Raw genomic sequence first — 22,277 nt, forward strand, 5'->3', positions numbered from 1 at the left:
GTAAAGATGCATTACTAACTAGGATAATCACAATGAACATTTCCGTTAAGCTGGACTTGAGCTACGTTCCACTCATCCGCAGGCTTGAAAGGAATGTGTGGAGGCGTATGATGAACCATCGTGAACGTGCTCATCTATAGAGAAACAACAAATGCATATTCGTTGTGGCTTCTGATGGTGTATCCAACGAAAAAGAGGAGAACAGAGAGAAGCATTAATCCAAAAGTGATAGCCCAACCATGGCATCAACCAGAACTTTACCCATCCCAAAATGCCAACTTTGTGTATAATCGTTGGCCACTCAACGCCAACGGCCATGAAGGCATAAACACAAGCCAAACTTATCTTCACCCTATTTACTTCGCTCGCTCTTTCTCAGATTTAAGTGCCAGTTCACCCTATCAGAACACTTACTATTTTGTAAACAAGTATACAGAGAAAAGAAGAATTGATCATTGCGTAAAAGAGTAAAGCTTCATGTATATATATTCCAGTGACCTATGGACAAAGAAGGACAAATCTGACCACTTTTTGCAGAACGGGTGATGAATCAACCTCCTCTTGCGGAAGGTTGCCAAGCATGGTTATAGAGAACTAACCTATAGAGAACAAAGTCACGAAGTCTTAAGTAGGTTAGGGAGAGTTACATGTTAGTTTTGGCGTGATGACGGTTGTGCTTAAACATACAAGAGGTAGGAAGGCTAGAGTACCCACAATGTCTTCAACCAATTTGTTCTGTGAAAATGATTTATGAGCACAATCATGGCCTATCACAAAGAACAATGCACTTAGACAACAGTAATTAGCAAGGCGAGAGAGAGAAGAGACAGTGGATGAGAGACCCCTGTAACTGTAGTTCAATGCCAATGACGTGCAACACTTATATACCTCTCAGGGAAGGGTATCCATGATATCTTTAAGAGTGACCTTATCAGGAAGATCTTTGCCAATTTGGTTGAACCCATAGCTTTCTGCTAACTGTTCCCTGTCTTCTGCACTGTCAGCTGTAGGAGGAACAGCTTATACATCCAATCCTTTTCTCTCCAGGGACTAGGAATGTTCTCGTTCTGTGCGTATACAACATAAACTTAGGCAACATCTCAACAAAACGAGAACTAGCATAGCCTCACCGTCTTTGTTCTGCAACAACAGATCCACATATGCGTCCAAGTAGTCTTTACCACAGCTTTTTCTGACGTATAACTAGGCAAATCAACATTCAGGAAGAGCTAAGATGCATCTTTTGGTATATGATTAACAGGGTCAAGTGGGATTTTAACAACAACAAAAAAGGAGCAAATGGTTTGAGACAGTAACAGGTCGAAAACAGTAACTATCCAGTCAGCAATAGGTACCTAAGAATAGGGTTGTTCTGTCTGGCAAAATATCATAATCGATTCATGAATAACAATTTAGAGATGAAAACATTATAAAAGATTTGGGTTTTGAAACACTTGAATATACAGCAGAATGCACATTACATTGCAGAAATTCAAATAGAACTCTACAGCTTTCTTTAGCTTGATTCTTGTTAGCTTCTTGCTCGTTTAGTTCTACAATCCAAAAACACACAGTAAATGGCTTCAGTAGTAGTAGTATTGAATAAATAAAAGAGTGAAGGGTAAATAATAATTAATTACCAATGATTCTGAGAAGAAGTGATACTTTTGTAGAATTTGGAGATTCTCCCACGAGATTCAGGTTTAGGTATAAAGGTCTTGTGCCTCAAACCAAAGATCTCTTGTACCAGAGGAACATGGCTTAGTACCAGCTTCCATGCCAGAAACCACCCTGCCAATTCAATTCAATTCAAGGACAATTACCCAGATTATCTATTTTCTCAAAAGTAAGAGAAAAAAAATGGAGAAGAGAGTACAAAGAGCGATGAAGCAGACGATGAAGGAGGTGGCCAGAAGCGGACGTAGGATGAAGAAGATGAGATTGTCCAGGAACCAAGGAGATTCCATCGATTCAACGATGATCTTCTGTGCGTGTTTGTTTGGGTTAAATCAGCTTGTTTTTCTCCTATCAAATCTTATTTTATTTCTTCAAAACGACGTCGCTCAAAATGTGTGTAACAAAAGTTATTTTAGGCTTTTATCAATGATTTCACGAAAGTTAGGGGGTTATTTCAGCAAATATACTATCAAGGAAGGACTAGTGGAAACTTCGATTGGTTTTTTGAACCAACTGTCGCGGCGGAGGGATTGTGCATCGATGGTGAAGGCACTGCAAGGCGCGGCGGATGTCAACCAATTGATGGATCAGTTAGAGCGTCATTGCCTGGCTCCCGATGGATCTCTTGTCACCAAATCAGCCTACTACGATCTCCAGCTCGTAATCTCCCTCTCTCTCTAGATGTGTTTCCCCAATCCTCTAAGGCTTTTGATATCGCCATTTCAGGCGAGAGAGGAGATGTCTCGGGAGAGATTGCGTTACTTGGAAGCTATGGTAAATATAACTCTTTTTTCTCTAATTACACGATCTATTTTCGCACAAAAAGGAATGGGACAAATAAATGCCTAGGCGTATTGATTGATATGCAATGTATTGTAGGCTATCTATTGTGAAGCTGTCGCTATGGTAGAAGAGTATCAGCAAGCTCTTTCTTTGCCTAACCATGTGGGAACTCGGGATGTTCAGGGTCTTTTCCCTCAGGTTTCTTCTTCTTCTGGGAATTCAGTTTTTTTGCGATTATGTTATTTCATTGACTCCTTTACGAGCCAACTTGTTGATCTTTTTCCAGGTTTATGAGACTTTAGAGCATAGGTTGGTGGTTGCTGAGGCAGCTCAGAAACTTAGGCTACCTCTTATTTCAGATGATGGTGAAATTCACGAGGAAGATATCGAAAAGTGGAGTATACTATCAAGAAGCTCTCTTGATAGTGCGAGCACCACGAGTTTTACAATTAGCTCCGCTTCTAACTCGGTGAACTATGCGAACAGCTCTGCAAACAGTCTTGGTGCTGCTCCTGATACTGACGTAGTTGGTGGTGTGCCGAATCGCTTTCTTGGAATAACCCCTGCTTATTTATCATATGTCCAGCTTCAAAATACTATGTCCATGGTATCGTCACATCATTTTGTGCCTTGTATTGGTCTCTTCATAACTATAACACAAATTCTGATTTTTGTTTCTTCTTTAATGACACTTTTGCTTAGGATATGGCTGACTACCAAATGTTTCTTGCCCGTGAGATAGAAGGTAGGCTGAAGGAAAAGTGTGATAAGTTGGCTGATGCCATTGTTGATGACACTGGTAAGATCTTCCTTACCAGTATATACTCTTGAGGGAGAGATCTTTTGTTCTTTACCGAATTGTCCTGTCTAGTGAGATACTTGGCTCTTCATGTTAAGTTGCACTGAACGTAATGACCCCAGATTTTCCTTATTGTCAGATTCATCCACAGGAAATCAAAATTCAAGTGCTAGGCTCCCAGAAAGGTTAGCTTTACCTCTGAGGTTTAACCATAGCTAAAAACATCTGGAAGGAAAAAAGCTTGTTTTCCTTGTATGTGTTTAATTTTATCACTATAAAACCTAATTAATCTGATTGATGTGATGGTTTTAATGAAGCCTGTTAGCTACTCTTCTTTCTAGGACACATATCTAGGTAATGTGCCATACATTTATACATATGTTAGTTATAAGCCAAGGAATTAAAGCTTCTTAAGATATATTCCGTAGAGAAATAATCATGTTGGTGATTAGTGTTCTGTTTGTCAATAATATTTATTCGAAAATCTTGAAGGAGCAGATGACTTTCTCACATTTATTCATTCTTCTATGCTTTAGCGAAGGTCAATGACAATGTGTTCTTGAATTTCCAGGGTTAAGTTTATAATTGAGGAGATTGAAAGAGAAGAGGCAGCTCTACGAGAGGACCTCTACTCGGCTGACAGGAAGTTTGCAGAATATTACAATGTAGGTGAAAAAGAATATATTTAGGGTAATGTGCAAAACGAAATTTCAGTTACCTGAGTGTTTCATGATATGTTTTATTATAGATAAGTTTCTTGCTACTGCCTGTGAATTATCCTTGTAACCCCAAGTGCTAGTAAGTTCTGATGACTGTCCGTTTCTGTTCTGAACAAGGTCCTGGAACAAATACTCGGGGTACTTATAAAGCTTGTGAAGGATCTGAAGTTAGAACATCAACATAAATATGTAAGCGGTTTCAGTGTTCTCCAATTGATTCAGTTGCTCCCTTGTTCTCATTTTCCTAACTCTGTATATTTGTAACAGGATGAGATGCAGAAGACTTGGTTGTGTAAAAGGTGCGAAACCATGAACGCAAAATTAAGGTATCATTATCATCATTCACTGTTTAGTATCTAAATCTGAAGCTATTTCAGTAACTAATGTCTCTTTTTTCTTCTTTGCTTGAAGGGTTTTAGAACATATTCTCCTCCTTGAAACATACACCCCTGAATCCATACCAGCCTTGCACAGCATCAGGTCTTTAAATCAACTTTTCCAGAACTATATTTCGTACTATCAACTCACAGAGAAGCCTGCTCTCACCTCTAATTTTGTTTCGTATTTTTTTTCCAGGAACTATCTAGTGGAAGCTACCGAGGAAGCTTCAGCTGCATACAACAAAGCGGTTTGTATCTTATCCTCTCTTTAATTGCTTAGCTCTAACAGCTTTTGCCCCATCTTCATTGATTATATAGAGCAATAACCCGAGCCTGCGAAAATGACCAGGTTACACGTCTCAGAGAATACCAAGGAGTGGATCCTCATTTTGATACAATTGCGAGACAGTACCATGACATTGTTAAGGTACGTTAAAATAAGAGCAAACGATCAATTACTTATGTTCCCCCTTTTACTAATTTGACTTGTGAGAATGCAATTACACAATGATAATGAGAGGTTCATATTTTCTGTAGAAACTAGAAAACATGCAGTGGACAATCCATCAAGTAGAAATGGACCTTAAAGCGCATGCTTGAGATCGCTAGATTCATCATGCAGTGGACAATCCATCAAGTAGAAATGGACCTTAAAGCGCATGCTTGAGATCGCTAGATTCATCTATATAACTGTTTCATTCACTACTAGTAGTCTAATCTCTTCCTTTGTTGTATCTATTACTATGATTTTGTCCTTCAAATCTCTCACAAATGAAAAGAACAAACTAGATTTATCAGTTCGGTCTGTAACAAAACAAAACCTTAACCAAATGAAACCAATGGACAACAATCAGCTCTTGTCTTTTTGGATCTTATGCAAATATACAAGACAAATGAAAATATGTTAGAACAATCTTGATTGCTGTGAATTTCCAGATTGTTAATAGCTGATTCTGCCGTCCTGTTAAGAAGAAGATTTGAGAAAGGAAAACAAAAAACGTGTTATTAAGTTACTGTCTCTTTAACTGTAGCAGTAGGCCCGGGACGGATCCACACATTTATTTAAACCCTAATTATATGAATCTTCACCATTTATTTAATCTAATCATCTCTTATTTCTTTCTATTCCACTCGTGACAGGATTTCCATCTCATGATTATTTCAGTCGTTAAAAGTCGTTATTGATGGGGATATATATTAGTTTATATTTTATTAATTCAAAAATCAGCATGATAACTTATTATTTATGTTTTCAAAAAAATTAAATCAAACATCAAATTATATATATATATATAAATATATGACGTAAATTTAATTAAAATATATATGTTTATTATTGTGCTGAAATTTTAAAAGAAAACATTCACATATCAAAAATATTTTAGTAAATATATTTATACAAATTTAGTTGATTAATATTTTAATGAATTTTAAAATGTAAATTTATTTTAAATTTTATAACTGAAAATATGTTTTAAGATAACAATACGATGTAAAAATTATATTTTTGAAAAAAAAATATTATAAATAAAAATTCGTTTTTGATTATATAGTTAATTATATATATATATTAAGAGTATTATAGATATTAACCGCTCTAACTTTTAACGTGAGAGCTCCATTGCTAAAATTTATTTTGCAAATAATAGTATAGATAGATAGATAGATCAGAAGTATTAATTACTCAAGTTTTTCATGAGAAAAGTCGTTATCCTCAAAAACAACATGATGAATGAATAGCCTTAATTATAGAATACTCAAGTTGATGGGGATTAGAAATCTCTTGGCTTTTCTGATCAAATGAATCAGGAACCGTAGTTTGTGTGACTTTGTGATGATTACGAAACCCTAAATTTGGTATATGTTTATAAACGTACACTTGTCTTAAATCTTACATCAATAATCTTAAATCTAGCAAAATATTTTAGTTTAACAAATCACAGATACTCAAAAAAGGAAAAATACTCAGCCACATGGGATGACAAAAAGTTTTTTTTGACTTTTTAACAACTGGTCTTTAATGTTAAGACCAGTTGTTAAATCTTACATCAATAATCTTTAATGTGGAAGCACCGTAGCCTATTGGTTAAGGTTTAAAGGCTTCTACACCCATGTCTAGGGTTCGAATCCCAGACTATGTAATTTAATGCAGATTACAGGAAATCCAGGTTTCAAGTCCCGGAGAGAACGGTTTATTAAACAATTATGCAGACTACAGAGGAAAAGCTTGCAAGGGATCTTCAACATGGTGCAAGTAAATCTGGCCAGGCGTGGATCTTCATAGGACGGCTCAGATGATGCAGTTAGACGTAGGTCTTCATAAGGCAGGTAGTATTGTCGGTTGTCGAATCGTCTATGTAATCTTTCCTATATCATAATTGTAAGATCTAATAAATCAGCGTTAAAAAAAAAACAACTGGTCTTTAGTTACGTTTTCACAAATAATCAAAAACGGAAAACAATGAAGTTACTTTCCTTTTTTTGCAGCTGCACTTTAGTTAGTTTCCTGTTCTGTACCAAGAAAAAGGAAACTTCGAGAAGGTCAGTATTTACCAACGGTAAATTATAGAGACAACAAAAGAATGGAAAATGTGTAGTGTTTACTCTATAAATACTTCTCCTACGTATCTAATCTCCTTACAATTCTATCCTGTTTTTCCAACGTTTTGTTTTCCTTCCCTCTACTCTCTGTTATTGTTAATGGGTATCTGCAACCAGATGACGGAGACTTCAACCTCAAGCAACCCTTTGTTGCCTCTCAAGAAACGCAAGAGACCTGTCGATGACACAACAGACAATGTCCTCGCTGTTGCCACAAAAAAGGTTGCACTTTTAGGGAATTCAAAATACAAAGGAGTAGTTGAACATCATCGTAACGGACACTGGGGCGCTCAGATATACATTGACCACAAGAGGATTTGGCTAGGAACTTTCAAATCTTCTGTTGAAGCCGCCATGGCTTACGATAGCGCATCCATCAAGCTCCGAAGCTTTGATGCTACTTGTCACAGGAACTTCCCTTTGAATACTTCCACGGTTCACGAGCCGAACTTTCAAAAAGGCTACACAACGGAAGCTGTGTTGGAGATGATCAAAGACGGTTCTTACCAACAAAAGTTTAAAGATTATCTTAGTCTCCCTTTTCATAATGTCGCTAGTATCAACTTAGTTGGATCAGAACGAGTCCAAGGAGATCAAGACTCAACCAAGTACCGTTTGACATGCACAGAGCTATTTCGGAAGGGATTGACTCCAAGCGATGTTGGAAAACTCAACCGGCTTGTGATACCTAAGAGGCATGCAGTAAAGTATTTACCTTTCATAAACGAGAGAGAAGAGGGTGAAATAGTAGAGGATGTTGAGGTTGTGTTTTTTGACAAAACAATGAGACAGTGGAAGTTCAGGTATTGTTACTGGACAAGTAGTCAGAGTTTTGTCTTCACCAGTGGATGGAAACGTTTCGTCAAGGAGAAGAATCTCAAAGAGAGAGATGTTATCGTCTTTTACAGATGCGATTTAGTAGGTCAAAGCAAGAACTTCTTGATGATCCATGTTCAATACAGTTCTGAGGGAGAAGTAAAAACAGAGAACTTCGTTAACTCTAAGCTAAAAGAAGAAGAAACCAAATCAGTGGACAACAAAGGAGGGTTTATGCTCTTTGGTGTTAAGATCCAATAGCTACTTCGTTAGAGTTTGTTTCTAATATAGAGTTCATAATGTACTTTTTTGAATTGCAACAGTTAATATACTGATTTAGTTGGAAACAAGACTTTTTCAAATCAAATCTTCTTTTATAGTCGCATATAACCAAAAGAAGAGAAAAAAAAAACGGAAGGAGAAATCTCAGAAAATAGCTTAGAAAAAAAAATCTCAGAAATATAAAATTAAAACTTACGAATTATTTTCTTAGCGTCTTGAAAAACTAAAAGTTCATTATTGATTGGTAAATAAAATCTAAAGTTTTTTTTTTCAAATTTGCTTTTACAGTAGTTAGCTTATTTATTTATTTATTTTTAGTTGAGTGGTGAATTAATAGTTTAAAAACTTCAAAGAGTAAAATATGAAGAAAAATATCGAAGCTATAATAAAACAAAAAAAAAGAAAAAGAAAAAAGCGCTAAAATAATTTTCAACTTTAAAATTTAAGCTGAAAAAATTTAAGCTGAAAAAATCTCAGCTGATTACAAATGCTTTTTTTAAACAACTAGGTGTTTCGCCCGCACGTGCGGGCATAGAGATTTTATAACTACTTATTAATACATGTATTACTAGTTAAAAAATAATTTTAAATTATTATTTATCTTTTCATTGAAAATTATTATGTATTAGAAATTTTTAAAATTCCTTTATGCACTATATTCATTATTAATAAATAATATATAAATCTTAGAGATCATTTGATATTCTCTTTCAATTATATAGAATTAATAATTTTACTTAATATTTAGTTATGTATTTTCTGTTTTTAAAATTTTAACCATTTTATTAAAATATATATTTTTGCATAACAACACAATATTGTTCCAAAAAAGGATAACAACACAATATATTAGGAATTATCTTTTTATTTTAAATATATTTTAAAATTATGAATAATTTTTATTTTTATTAATTGTAAGCACTTATCTAATTAAATAAACACTAAATTCGTTTTTTTTATTTTATCTATTTTATTTAATTTATTCATTAAGAGTATAAACGATATTATCCGTGCTAATTTTTAATGTGAGAGCTTCGTTGTCAAAATTTACTTCGCAAATAATAGTATAGATGAACGAATAAATCTCGTAATCAAGCCATTTTTAGTAGTACTGAACAGTTGACTTTTGACATGTTTAAAATGTGTTGATCAACAAAAGTATGTGATTTTTAGTAGTTCTGATTTAAAGTTGAAAATTAAAATAGTTTTCCTAAATTTAGAAATTTATGTGCATATAATTTTAATGATTCAGATAAACAAATTATCTTTTGGATTTATGCATGAAAAGACCTAGTTTATATACAAGTCGCATATACCAAAAAGAAATGGACATGGAACCCTTAAGAATATAAAATTAAAAATTTTAAGATTTTTTTTTTAATGTACTCTTATTCATCAACCGGTCAAACCGGAATTCAGTGTTTGATACAAGCTTGATTCAACCAAAAATTTTCTAAATCAACCATTACAAGAGTAGCTTCGCTCGCCTACTTAACCGACACCATCTGCTAATCTGCTCGGGAATCCTCATAAAATCAATCTCCGTTCTTTGCCATTGATGTTAACCACAAGGAGGTGGGGTTTACCTCGTTGCCTCGGATGCCGGACTCCTCGACTCCTCGTGACATCGCCGGAGTAGCTAGATTTTGATAATCTCCCCAACACTTGTATCTTGACTGACCATGAAGCTCTAGACTCAAACGGTTAATATGTAAGAGATAGCAAACCTTGAAGAATGCCACCGAGACCTTACCGAACCGTGGACTGAGGAGGAAATCGAGCGCCAAATACCGGTAACAGATAAAGCAACTCAGAACCTCCTAACAAATCAGGCTGCAATGAGGACAAACTAGACACCGGGTCTTCAGTGACTGCAATAAGAAAGAGAGAAGCCTACCATGATCACCAAAGGAAATCTCAGCACTGGGATGGCTAAAACACTAATCAAGTCACTCCGCCAACCAAGAGGTTCAAGACCAACGACTCAAACGATGGCCCCAACCGACGGCTTGACCCGAGAACTAGAGAACCTAGCACGGTCTTCTTGCGCTTCAGAGCTACTCCTTGCTGGTGAAGCTAAGTAACAGGCACTGAAGCGGCACCAAACAACTCAAGGACATTTCCAAAATGAAATGATGAGCAACAACCCGGGTTGGTAAGTGAGGTGGTCTAGCAAGTGGAGAGCGTCATGCAAGGCACAACAGACTCTGCCATAGATGACAGAAGAAGCTGAAACCTCCAGAGAACGCAGACGCAGAACCACAAAGAGACCCTGACCACACGACCAGCAAGCATCCCTGTGTACGTGCCGACGAACCGTCATCTCCTCTGAGCAGAAACACAACTCGGGTCCGAGACGAGACACCAAGTCTTGACTCCAAGAAGGCTTACACACTCCACTCCACAGCGAAGAGACTTCGCCAATAAGTCACACCTGATGAAGAACCGGAGAGAGCACGACCTATCCACCATGCACCTTCACCTCCTCGACGACAGACAAATCTACAACAGGGAAATTGAGATCTGCCATAGCCGAACCCTAAAAAGCCGACTCCTTTCCTCAGTAAACCTCGCCATCTCGTTGAAACTCCAGAGAAAACACAACCTACCACCAGATCTATCTCCCCTCGAGGTAGATCTAGGGTTCCGGCGAGTGGGATCCAGACTAAAGGAGAGAAGCAAAGTGAAGAGAAGCAGAGAGGAGAGGAAGTCCAACCGACGTCGGAACCCGAAAGCCAAGCGCCGGTGGAAACAGTATCGTCTTTTTATCACCTTTTAGAAGAGAGACTTTTTTTTTTTTAGGGAAATTGCCACAAATACCACATTCATAGTACCAATGGCATAAGAGTCTTTTGTCACTTAATGAAAAATGTATTTTTGAAAATGTCTCATTAGTGGTGGTAAAAATGAAAAGTGATACTATGAAAGTGGTAAACATGTAATTTTCCCTTTTTTTAATTTGTTAGTTGTTACAAGATTTATTTTCTTAACAAAAACTTAAATTTCTGTATGCTCTCAAAATTCGGTAGGACATTATTAATTTGTTAATAAAATCTAATGGTTCTTAAGACGCAGCCTATTGAACTTTTAGTTTACATAAGTTAGAGCTGATGATACTTTGATTTGGGAAATTACTACGCCTATACACACTTTTCAATCTCTTATTATACAAATAGACTAACAGTGCGGGATGAATGTTATATATAAAACTAATTTTAATCTATTCTTATCTATTTGTATTCATTTTTACGTATTATGTATATAATTAAATTAGAGTAAAGACATAAATCAAAACAATACATGTTTTTTTTTACGATCATATTTTGGTAAATGAATCAAAATAATAATTTTATTTATTTTATATGGTATATAACTAAATTTCAGTGACATGGACATGGACATAGATATATAGTATATTTTAGTATAAATATTTAATATTGAGAATTAATACTTATATGATAAACACACAATTTCTAATGTGCAATTTTTTAAAGGGAGATTTACTAAATATGACTCAAAACTTGATTTTGATTACAAAAATATACCTAAATTTGAATCAAATGTAAAAGTAACCCAAAAGCCTTGTGAAATTACAGTCATCCTCTTGTGACCAAACAAAAAAAACAGAACTCATTTTACGAATATATCCCCGCTAAGTCTTCTCAGTCTTCTGTGATTTTGTTAAGTCTTCTGGACGACATCCACGGGAGTCGTCTGGTATAGTTGATCTTAAAAATAATTTATAAATTTTGTAAAAAATATTTTGAAAAGCGAAAAATTAAAATCATATAATTATAAACAGTTTTAAGTGATATAAATTAAGATATAATAAAATTGAATTGTTTTCAACATAGATGAGTGAACGTAGTGAATCATGATATTCTTTGGTCTAGGGTTTGGCAATATATGTTGTAGTATTGTATGTATTTTTAGGGTTAAGATTTTGGAAAGCTTAAATGTTTTTTTAAAAAATTAAATTTTTATCTACATGTGATGATTTCTATGTATATTAAACACCTTTTAAGTTTAATTTGATTTTATGAAGTGTTTAGTTAGTTAATTTAGTTTAGGGGTTATGTTTAGGGTCTACACGACTAACATGTAAGTCGTCTGGGAAGTTTTCTAACTCCCGCTAAAAATATTTTAGGTTTTTGCTAAAACTATTTTAGTTTCCTGCTAAAAATATTGAAGTTTTCTGGGCGAGACTTACAAGTAAGTCGACTAGTAAGTCTTCTGATCAAAAATATTAACATTATAGGAATTTTTGTTTCCATATATAAATTTTTTTTTACATATTCTCTCTCCTCATCTCAAATGGCTGCAACAAAAATGGTATGTTCCTCATTCTAAAACTCTCAAACCTCTCTCTAATCTCTTTGAATTTATAAACACCAAACTTTATATCAATTTATTGTTTTTTCTCATAGCTTTCTCACTAGTTTATCTTGTTTTGCAGGTTTTTCATCACATGGTTTTTATCTTCCACTCATTTAAAGGTAGATTTATTAATTTTAGATATGAATTTTTGTGTGTTCTATAAAGATAGATTTATCTAATATTCCACTCATTTTCTCTGTTTTTAAGCCATTTGAACGTTTTTGGAGATGAAGGTTTTCAGATCTGGATTTGGATATGCAGGTTTTTCAGAACTGGAAGACTTCCAAACGACTTCCAGGAAGTCTTCCATACGACTTCCAGGAAGTCTTCTGACAGAGTCTTATCCCATGTCTCCCTTTCATAATAGATATTAGCGTTTTGGTAAGTTCTTATGTTGATTTTTCTTCATTTGCTAACCTTATGTTGCATAAAATTCATATTTTTTTCCAGCTTAAAACTCTTCAAACCCACTATAATCTCTTTGACATGAAAACACTAAACTTTATATGAATATTTCATTTTTGTGTCATGTCTTTCTCATTAATCTATCTTTTTGTTGCAGGTTTTAATCAGATGGTTCTCATCTTCACTTGATAATGTACTTTGTGTGTTCTATATAAGTATGACTATCTAATTTTTCACTCATTTTCTCTATTTTAAGCCATTTGAACGTTTTTTTGATATGATATACAAGTTTTACAGATCTGGGTTTGATATACATGTTTTTCAGATCTGGATCAGACTTTGGAAGACCTATGGAAAGTCTTCTAAAATATAATGCGCAGAAAGTCTTTTGACGGGATCTTCTTCCATATCAAGTGGAGTTTAAGCTTGTCTTTGTAGAGGAATGATCTATAATATTTTTGTTTGTGGTTTGTTTTGTGATTTGCATGTGTACTCCTTTAGTTGTGACTTTTTACGTAAATTTGAAAAGATATTAATGAAAAAGTTTGGTAAATATGTTCATTTTCCACGACATTATCTTGCCAAAATTACTTGACATAATTGAAGTTATTGATACAACTTCAATAGCCAAACACAATAACACAAAAAAATTAAACAAATTTATTACAACTAAGGGAGAAGAATTCTCAAGAAAACTTAGTCAAATTCACAAAAGATAAAACATTACATAAGTTCAAAGCTAGAACACTTCATTAGATACATAAGTAAAAATTATATCTTATGATCTCAGAAGACACATTAAACCATGTTACTTGATATTTTTGAAGTTACCTAACACTTTTAAAAATTATATAAACATATCTTAAAGTTACTGTACAAATTTACAAAAATTAACGTAGAAGACTTCCACGGAAGTCTTCTCAATTAGCTAGAAACTTTACTAAGCATGAATGTTGGTAACCTTATGAATACTAGAGATTTTTCCGCGCTTCGCGCGGATAATTGCTTTTATTATTTTTTGTTTTAATATTTAATAGTGTCATATTTAGTTTGAATAATAACTTGGATAAAAATAATTTATTTGCATTTCTATTTCATCCTCATCGTAAACAGTCCAATTTATCATTAAATAATCTGTTTTGCTTTTAGTTTATTATTAGGTGTTTTGTCCGCGATGCGGGCTTAAACATTTTCATAAGTTTTGAAAAGTTTTTTGTACACTATATTCATTATACTAAAATAAATTTTAATATTTTATTTTTAATTATATAATTAAAAAAATTATTTGATTAATATTTAATTATATAATTTATGTTTTAACTTTTTACTAAAATATTTTTTTAGATAACAATACAATATATATAGAAATTATCTTTTTAATTATATTTTTAGATTTTGGATAATTCAATATTCTATTTTTAATTATATAATTAAGAATTTTATTTGATTAATATTTAGTTATATAATTCATGTTTTTAACTTTTTATTAAAAGACTTTTTTCAGATAACAATACAATATATATAGAAATTATCTATTTTTTAAATTATATTTTCGGATTTGGGATAATTCGTACTATTATTAATGTTAATCAATTATCTAATCAAATTAATTAAAATTTCGTTTTTATTTTTTTAATTTAGTTATATATTTTATTCATTAAAGGTATAAATGATATTAACCACTCTAACTTTTAACGTGATAGCTCGATTCCAAAAATTTACTTCGCAAATAATTGTATAGATTAGAAGAGTTTAAAACGTGTGTGTGAGTAAGGGTCTGACTGGTTCAACCGCAGCGGTTGCGGTTGTGGTTGCGGGAGTTTGCGGATGCGGGTGGTTGCGGTTTCTAGCGGTTTTAAGAGATTTGTATGACTGGTTCTGCGGTTAGAAATTGGTGCGTTTGCGGGATACTTATGACTGGTTAACTACCAAATGCAGCAGCGGTTAAATAATAAATTAACAATATTTACATTTTATACAATTATAAAAATATCAAAAATAATAATATTATAATAAATATAAAAGTTATATTTAGAAAGTTATACTTTAAATTTTTTAAAAATTATAGAAAATAATTTTATTTTAAAGTTTTATAATATTAATTAAAATATAATAGATATATTTTAGCATTTTTATAATTCTAATTTAATTTTTTATTGAATATTTTTATTTTTGTATTTATATTATTTTAGAAAAAAAGAAATTTTTGTTATCCTCCCGCAACCGTCCGCAACCGCAAACGCTAGCTGGAACCAGCTTTTGAATTTATGAGGTTCCGAGCGATTTGGAACGGTTTGAAGCGGTTTGAGCGATTGTTGCAAAACGCCAACAACCGCTACCAACCGCAAAAACTGCGTTTGCGGGTGGTAGCGGGAAAACCAGTGATACCCTAACTATTGACATTGAAAGAAAATGACAAAGTTTAACTATACTGGCAGCCTTCATTTTTCGTGATTAATTAAATATCGAACAGTGAAATCAATTTCTCGAGAAAGAAGAAACATTTTTTTGTAATTTCAGTCACTAACTGAACGTGACTTTACATGGAGCCAGATAAATAGAATTTTTTAAAAGAAAAATTATTCTTCAAATTTAAAACATGGAGATTATACAATATGGAAATATTCATGTTCTTTTTTTTTTGGAACAGAACTGAAATCGAGACCAAGACCCCAATAGTTTATTCCAATCTGAAGAAAATAATTGTTTGTCTGCAACATAGACATCAAGTATCATAACTCTATGTACGGTTTAAATAATTGTATAGCCCCATGGAAAATATAATATATGGACGAACCTCTCCTAAGCCCGCCAAGGACACATTCTCCACTTACGTCGCCTTGTAAACCTGCTACTTTGCCTCCATGTCCATGGTAGAATATATGCATACATGTATTGAAATAGCTAGACTCTGACGTTGTAAAAAATGCATGAAATGGCTTCACGCTTATATATTTTTAAATCTGTTCTTTTGTGAAAGAGATCCTGTTGTACGAAACACTTAGTTTCAAGTATTTTTCATGTTTCTAATAATCTGCTAAAGCAAAGAGAAGATTATAAATTTAAAAGAGATGCATTTTAATTAGAGAAATTGATTAAAAGTGGACGAAGTTAACGTCTCTGTTTTCAAGAAATGCAAGACGAAAAACTTATATGCACACACAAACTATATTTTAGGTTGCTGACAAAAAAACACTATACTTTAGGTTTAGCAAATTTAGCCCAAAATTTAGCAAAAACCAAATTATGTGACATAATCGGCGATAATCTGTTAAACCGCACGAACCGGCGAATTCGATTCAAACTTGTCTGTTACAATCTGTATCATAACCAGCACAAATCAAAGCACTGATTGAGAACAGAAAGACATATAAACATTCAGATAATTAACTTGAGTAGCCAAAGAGTAAATAGCTAACCACCAGCAACACATATAGACTCAGTAGTAAGTGTTGTAGTAAGAGGAGGAGCAGCAGCAGCAGCTTGCTGGACCGGCGCAGCCACTGGTGCTGTAGCTGCAGTAGTTGGGTATGCCTGAAGTTTTTCAAATAAATAATTAGTCATTAGTTGATGAAATTAAACAACTCTTAATCAAACAAACTCTGGCTAGCTTAATAACTGTCGGTTACCTGATTAGGATGCGCGCAATAAGCAGTGTCTTCAGGCACTGGTGTTGGTGTTTGTGAAGCAGCATAGACAGCAGGCTAGCACATTTTGAGACACAAACAAATTGATCGTATGCTTGGAAACTTTCTCACAGTTCAAGCATTGTTCATCAAAACTTAAGTGTGATGAAGCTGCTTGTGTTCTTAACTTGGCGGCTTTTCCATTCATGACTCATCTCTTTACTAAACTATACACAAAAATTATTTCTACAATCAAGAACCATTTGAAGAGTTGATAAATTAAAAACAGTTTCGTTAATATATATATAATATATGTATGTACCTAGACTGATGTTTTAGATGGTTCTCATAAGCGCTGCAATTCTTCCATATTTGATGTGGCCTATTACTATAATGTTGTCAACCTATGCAGAAACAACATGAGAACGACGTAATCTCCTTTTTCCAAGTCCAATTCGTTTTCTGAAGTAGCTGAGAATGGATGAGTCACCTGTCGATATGATAGAACGAACATGTTGTTTATGAAGAGTATTTTTCATTCTCTTAGATAAGAGATGATGATATTTCCACAAGATAAAAACTTACCTCAGCTAGAAAGTATGATGTTTTCTCTGTTAGAATCGAAGGAGCAGCAGATTGTCGTGTTGTTCCTCGGTTACTAACTAAAAAACAATGTGAGTTTTGATGATGAGATTCGGATATGAAAACTATACATCAATTACTAACCTCGAGGCTTCAATGTCACTGAGGACGGCGGCTATTCTGAAATGACAGTTCTTCTCCCTTCGACCTTGAGCTTGAGTAGAATAAGCAATATGGTTAAAACAACAGAGAATACGAAAACTGAAGTGTATGTGTTTAAAGATACCATGGCCACAAGCCTCTGGAAGCTAAGTCTTATGTTGCTGTGATTCAATATCAGCCCGTTTAGAAGTGGCTTCTCTTCCGCTAGTTGAAGCTTTGCAAGGCTTTCTGAGCCGGATCTTCTCTTACACACACTTGCCACGTTGAATCCTTGTCTGCCTGTTTGCTTTCTGAAATTTTAACTCACATTACAATATTAGCCAGCATCATGATCATTGTCAGAAGATTACATGCGTCTCTGCCGCTAGTATCATGCGGCTTTAACATGTAAGAAAGTAACGAAATGACAAAGATGTAAAATTAACAACTGCGAGGAAAATCTAAACAACAATGCAATTATATCCCTTGTCATACCTGTTCATATCAAAAAAATGTATCAAACGGAAACAGAGCTCCGATTCAGCTAAGCCAGGGCCCATGGGGAGATGGTTTTACAGATTGAGCAACTCGAGCCTTCCCTGTGGATTTTGCCGATTAGGTCGTCATTGACTGATGAGATTTTCAGGTAAATTTTGGAGGTTTCGTGAGTTTTTGTGTGGAGTAGGGAATGGAATTAAGGGTTTATATAACCTCACAAACGAAAGGAACCCATACGATAACATGTCTTTTGATTGATTGAGTAAATAGGGGGTTTAATGTGAAAGAGTGGGTAGATCAAGCGTTACTAAAGACAAAACGTTGAAGGTATGAATCGTCGAAGGTTCTCTGAAGAAGAATTCACGCATTTAACCTTTGCTGTCGACGAATAGACTACACCAAAGGATGGGCCTGAGAGTTTATAATACAAAGTGGGCCAAATACGATTTGCTAATGGGGTAAATATTATGTACGTGAAGTTTTTAAATGAACTGAAATAGAAAGTGATATGGCAGATTAGAGTCTTCTGATTAGCTGATTTAATTGCTGACGTGGACAGCTTCTCTGATGCTCATATAACCCTTTTAGTATAGGTTAGATCACCAATTAAGTTATAAATTTCATTCAGTAGCCCCAATATTAACTAATATACATGAATTAACAAAAAAAAATTAAAAAGTCGTTATAGTTTTAGAAAAATGAAAATTTATTAAACATTGACGCAGACGACTTCCACAGAGGTCGTCTGATAGACTTCTAGGAAGCCGTCCATTTAGGTTAGTTTTACAATTGATTTTTAACCTACACGACTTACATGGAAGTCGTCCATCTTTGTTTGTTAAAATAAATCGAGACGACTTCCATGTAAGCCGTCTAGGGAAAATGTGTTAGTTTTGCATTTGACCGGATTTTGTCAGAAATTTGACTTTTCCTGGACGACTTCCATGTAAGTCGTCCAGTAGAAAATTAAAAAAATCAATATTTTATTATACCTAGACAACTTCCATGTAAGTCGTCTCAGGTTAGTTTTGCAATTGAAAAATAAAACAAAAAAAAAATTTCTAGAAAACTTATACGAAAGTCGTCCGTCCGACGACTTACATGGAAGTCGTCCAAGATAAGCAAGGTTTGACCAGAATCTCGGAATAAAATCATGGACGACTTTCGTGGAAGTCGTCTGATGGACGACTTCCGTGTAAGTCGTCTAAACAAAAATAATTTTTATTGTTTTATTTTTCAATTGCAAAACTAACCTGAAACGACTTACATAGAAGTCGTCTAGGTATAACAAAATATTGTTTTTTATTTCTACTGGACGACTTACATGTAAGTCGTCCAGGAAAAGTCAAATTTTTTATACAATCCGGTCAAATGCAAAACTAACCCGTTTACCTTAGACAACTTACATGGAAGTCGTCTCGATTTTTGTTTTTAACAAACAAAGATGGACGACTTCCATGTAAGTCGTCTAGAAAAACACATTCAAAAGTCAATTGCAAAATTAACCTCTGCATTGGCCATAAGACTTCCATGTAAGTCGTCTACAGCCAGACGACTTCCGGATAAGTCGTCTGGACGAACAAATCTGGAAAAAAAAAATTTCATAGTTTCAACCAGTGAGATAACTTGTTTAGCACACAAAAGTCTTCTCCAAGCACCCATAATCTCAAACAAAGAGTCGTAAGCTTCAATGGCTCTATGAACCATAAAATTTTTAGAATCAAAATCTTGGGTTTTTTGGATTAATATGGAGAGAAAGTAAAGAGATGTTGTTTTTGGTTCGTAAGAATTGAGAAAGAAAAAGTGTAAATCGATTTTTAGGTGCATTAAGAGCTTCAAATTGGTTGTTCATAGTGGTTAGTGTATTAATGGCAATGACAATATTGTGAATACTTGAGGAAGATGAGGGTGATAGAGTAAAATATGCATTTTCAAAAAAAAAAAAGTGATGGCATTTTTGTGAATAATCTGAACTTTAGGGGTGAAATAGGCAAGTCAAAGTTCCAAAAAAATATGGGTTAGTTTTGTGTTTGACTTCAATTTTTGAGTCATATTTGCAAAAAGCCCTTTTTTAATGCAAATTACAAAATTAAAATATTAAGGTTTCAATACCTTTAAAATACAAATTTAGAAATTATCATATTTAAGTATTTTTCTATGTTATATAGTTTAATTTTAAAATATATTAGTATATAATATGAATGTCTAGTAAATGAGACTTCATATTCATACGATGTATGATCATTTGTATCTTGTTATTACCAAAAAAATTAAACCATTGATCACAAAATTTAAGTGTGAGACATTTAATGTTTTTAATAATTTATAGTCGTATTAAAAATTCAAAATATAACATATAAGAAAAAAAATATTTTTTATTATATAGTTAATGTGGTTGTTTAATATCTTCTAATAATATAAAATTAAACAAAAATAGCTAAGATACAAAAATGATTATCAAATATTTCTCATTCATAATCATTAATTATCATATATATGTTAATCTTATAAGGCAATTTCGTAAATTTTATTTAAGAAAAGTGCGAGAATATTCCTTTGTATAATATTTATCAATTTAATAGTTAGTTTAATAAAAAGTATAATATAAGTTAAGATGAACCAACCTATTTCTCTAAGAAATCTGAATTTAATTCTCATGGTGACACGTGGCTACAAAACAATGTTGTAATGTTTCTCGATTAATATATAAAGGATACTTCTCATAACAAACTTTTGTTGTGTATAATGTCATATTTATCCATGAACTAAACTAAACCAATCTTTTGTGAATCAATATTTACTCCACTTTATTTTTATCCTTTACCTTTTCAGTTATTTTAGAACTAAATTTTCTTACTTGTCATCTTCTAGGATAAGTCATTAGTTTAATTTATAATATTATTTAAAATTGTATTTTAATATATATTTTAAGATAAGTAATAAACATTAACCTATTCTACCGATATATATACTATTATTTTTAATATATCTTTAATATATACATTTATCATTATATTTGAATATTTAATTAACAAATATATATTAACAATTAATATTAACAATATATACCGATAATATCATAATTATGTTTATCTTGTATTTATTTTATGATTTTAATGATTAATATTATAGTCAGTTTCTCTTATTCTTATTGAAAATATTGATCCAAATACATATTATTACTATATTAAAATTAAGATTAAAGGTAAAGCATCATTGAAAATATGTCATAATATATAAATTATGTACTTATGTTAAATATTTTTCATATATTTAATATTAAACAATCATATTCCTAACCTAAAATAAATTACTTTGTATTTGTACATGACATAACATCTTTTTTTTTGACAGCAAGACATTCACACTCATATTGACTCTGTAAACCAAATCGGCAACTCTGCATCCATATGAACGACGAAAGATGGTTGTTTCCTAGCACTACGTGCCAAGCTATCCGTCCTTTGGTTTTCCGTTCGGGGAACATGGATGATGTCTGAGTTGAGGAAGCTTCTTCGTAAAAGCTTGATATCTTCCAGGTAGGTTTTAAATGCTGGCCATTCTTCTGGTTCTGAAACCATCTTCACCAATTGAGATCAATTCGTTGCAAATGTAACCTGAAACTGTGTTAGGTTCTTCATACATTCCATTGCCCAAATCAACGCCTCCACCTCAGAGTGAAGAGGTGATAGACACGCCCTTACATTCCTTGCTCCTAATAAACCATGAAAACCTGGTAAGGTACTATACCATCCTTGTCCCGAAAATAGTTCATTCTCTTTCCACGAACCATCTATAAAACACCATCATCCTGTAGTTACTAATGTAGGTATGGTCTGTACTTGCCTCTCCCTTCGTTGATCAGTGATAACATGTGCCTCAGCCCAAAGCGTCGATTCCAGTTCTGCTAATCTAAGTGTTTCCCTTGGATCAATATCCAGATTACTAAACACTTTATTGTTCCGACCTTTCCATATATACCATAATATCCATTCAAATTGGTGATCATCCATCTTTGGAGTAACTCGCCAAAAGAGATGATCCATGTTACCAAAAAATGAACAAGTAGGAAAAAAAATTAGAATTCGATGGTATTTTAGATAATGCCCACACTTGACGTGCTGGAGGACATTCAAAAAACATATGATTAATTGATTCCTCCGGGTCTCTGCATCGAGCACAACAAATATCCCCTTGTATTCCTCTCCCCCGCAATTTCTTCATTACCGCTATACAACCTGAAACGAGTTTCCATAAAAAGTGCTTTAACTTCGGCGGGCACCGCACTTCCCAGGAGAAAGTTTTTAACGGATCCACTGTGGGTCCATAAAAATCTGGTGGTTTTTCCTTATCAGGATAGATCTGTTCTACCTGATACCCTGATTTGACCGAATTTTTCTCATTATTAGTGAAATGCTATCCATTCCTATCATCCATCCGATGTCTACTTAATGGAATACTTTCAATAATTTGTGCATCATGAAGATCCACCAAATTTCGGGATTCTAAATTAATGAGGGAATCCACTGTGAGATCCGGGTAACTGTTTTGAAGATTTTTGTTTGCTGGTCTCGGGCGAGTGGCTGGGATC

The 22,277-nt window shown here is 33.6% G+C and overlaps 3 protein-coding genes and 2 long non-coding RNA genes across 10 annotated transcripts; 2 read left to right on the forward strand and 3 right to left on the reverse strand.

Annotated features, from left to right (window-relative positions):
* Positions 1-1,362: 1,362 nt before the first annotated feature.
* On the reverse strand, positions 1,363-2,077 carry LOC103868608. The gene is made up of 3 exons (XM_009146693.3): positions 1,877-2,077; positions 1,641-1,791; positions 1,363-1,553 (listed from the first exon to the last, which is right to left on the reverse strand). Coding segments are annotated over exons 1-3 (243 nt in total). The 5' UTR covers positions 1,968-2,077; the 3' UTR covers positions 1,363-1,552.
* On the forward strand, positions 2,059-5,155 carry LOC103868607 (AUGMIN subunit 4). Of its 4 annotated transcripts, XM_033292249.1 has the most exons (14): positions 2,059-2,337; positions 2,404-2,451; positions 2,557-2,658; positions 2,747-3,067; positions 3,163-3,259; positions 3,399-3,444; positions 3,831-3,924; positions 4,096-4,167; positions 4,246-4,304; positions 4,390-4,458; positions 4,555-4,606; positions 4,708-4,785; positions 4,896-4,959; positions 5,027-5,155. In XM_033292249.1, the coding sequence occupies exons 1-13, from the start codon at positions 2,104-2,106 to the stop codon at positions 4,956-4,958; spliced, it is 1,335 nt and encodes a 444-aa protein (XP_033148140.1). In that variant the 5' UTR covers positions 2,059-2,103; the 3' UTR covers position 4,959; positions 5,027-5,155. The 4 variants fall into 4 exon arrangements, with proteins under 4 accessions (XP_033148140.1, XP_033148139.1, XP_033148141.1 ...); XM_033292248.1 differs by having other exon boundaries at positions 4,390-4,606; XM_033292250.1 differs by having other exon boundaries at positions 2,102-2,337; positions 2,557-2,655; positions 2,725-3,067; positions 4,390-4,606.
* Positions 4,894-5,217, reverse strand: LOC117134208. Its single transcript, XR_004458403.1, has 2 exons — positions 5,008-5,217; positions 4,894-4,940 (listed from the first exon to the last, which is right to left on the reverse strand). It is a non-coding gene; the product is annotated as an uncharacterized LOC117134208 (long non-coding RNA).
* Positions 5,218-5,805: 588 nt separating this feature from the next.
* Positions 5,806-11,631, forward strand: LOC103868609 (AP2/ERF and B3 domain-containing transcription factor At1g51120-like). Its single transcript, XM_009146695.3, has 2 exons — positions 5,806-6,899; positions 7,077-11,631. The coding sequence occupies exon 2, from the start codon at positions 7,077-7,079 to the stop codon at positions 8,034-8,036; it is 960 nt and encodes a 319-aa protein (XP_009144943.1). The 5' UTR covers positions 5,806-6,899; the 3' UTR covers positions 8,037-11,631.
* Positions 11,632-15,492: 3,861 nt separating this feature from the next.
* On the reverse strand, positions 15,493-19,835 carry LOC103868610. Of its 3 annotated transcripts, none has more exons than XR_632974.3 (8): positions 17,684-19,835; positions 17,334-17,499; positions 17,192-17,261; positions 17,051-17,127; positions 16,788-16,955; positions 16,469-16,692; positions 15,637-16,373; positions 15,493-15,550 (listed from the first exon to the last, which is right to left on the reverse strand). It is a non-coding gene; the product is annotated as an uncharacterized LOC103868610 (long non-coding RNA). The 3 variants fall into 3 exon arrangements; XR_004458407.1 differs by having other exon boundaries at positions 15,498-16,158; positions 16,259-16,373; positions 17,684-18,716; XR_632976.3 differs by lacking the exon at positions 15,493-15,550 and having other exon boundaries at positions 15,974-16,373; positions 17,051-17,123; positions 17,684-18,714.
* Between the last annotated feature and the right edge of the window lie 2,442 nt (positions 19,836-22,277).

This window comes from Brassica rapa, chromosome A05 (assembly GCF_000309985.2).
Source record: "Brassica rapa cultivar Chiifu-401-42 chromosome A05, CAAS_Brap_v3.01, whole genome shotgun sequence".
NCBI lineage: Eukaryota > Viridiplantae > Streptophyta > Magnoliopsida > Brassicales > Brassicaceae > Brassica > Brassica rapa.

What these genes read in the sequence shown, in the direction of transcription:
- LOC103868608 (XM_009146693.3), bottom strand. Translation starts at nt 1,967, where the DNA reads ATGGAATCTCCTTGGTTCCTGGACAATCTCATCTTCTTCATCCTACGT. An exon ending in CGTCTGCTTCATCGCTCTTT is followed by an intron (nt 1,792 to 1,876) that starts GTACTCTCTTCT and finishes TTGAATTGGCAG; the next exon opens with GGTGGTTTCTGGCATGGAAG.
- LOC103868607 (XM_033292248.1), top strand. Translation starts at nt 2,104, where the DNA reads ATGATTTCACGAAAGTTAGGGGGTTATTTCAGCAAATATACTATCAAG. An exon ending in AGTTTGCAGAATATTACAAT is followed by an intron (nt 3,925 to 4,095) that starts GTAGGTGAAAAA and finishes GTTCTGAACAAG; the next exon opens with GTCCTGGAACAAATACTCGG. An exon ending in ACCATGAACGCAAAATTAAG is followed by an intron (nt 4,305 to 4,389) that starts GTATCATTATCA and finishes CTTTGCTTGAAG; the next exon opens with GGTTTTAGAACATATTCTCC.
- LOC103868609 (XM_009146695.3), top strand. Translation starts at nt 7,077, where the DNA reads ATGACGGAGACTTCAACCTCAAGCAACCCTTTGTTGCCTCTCAAGAAA.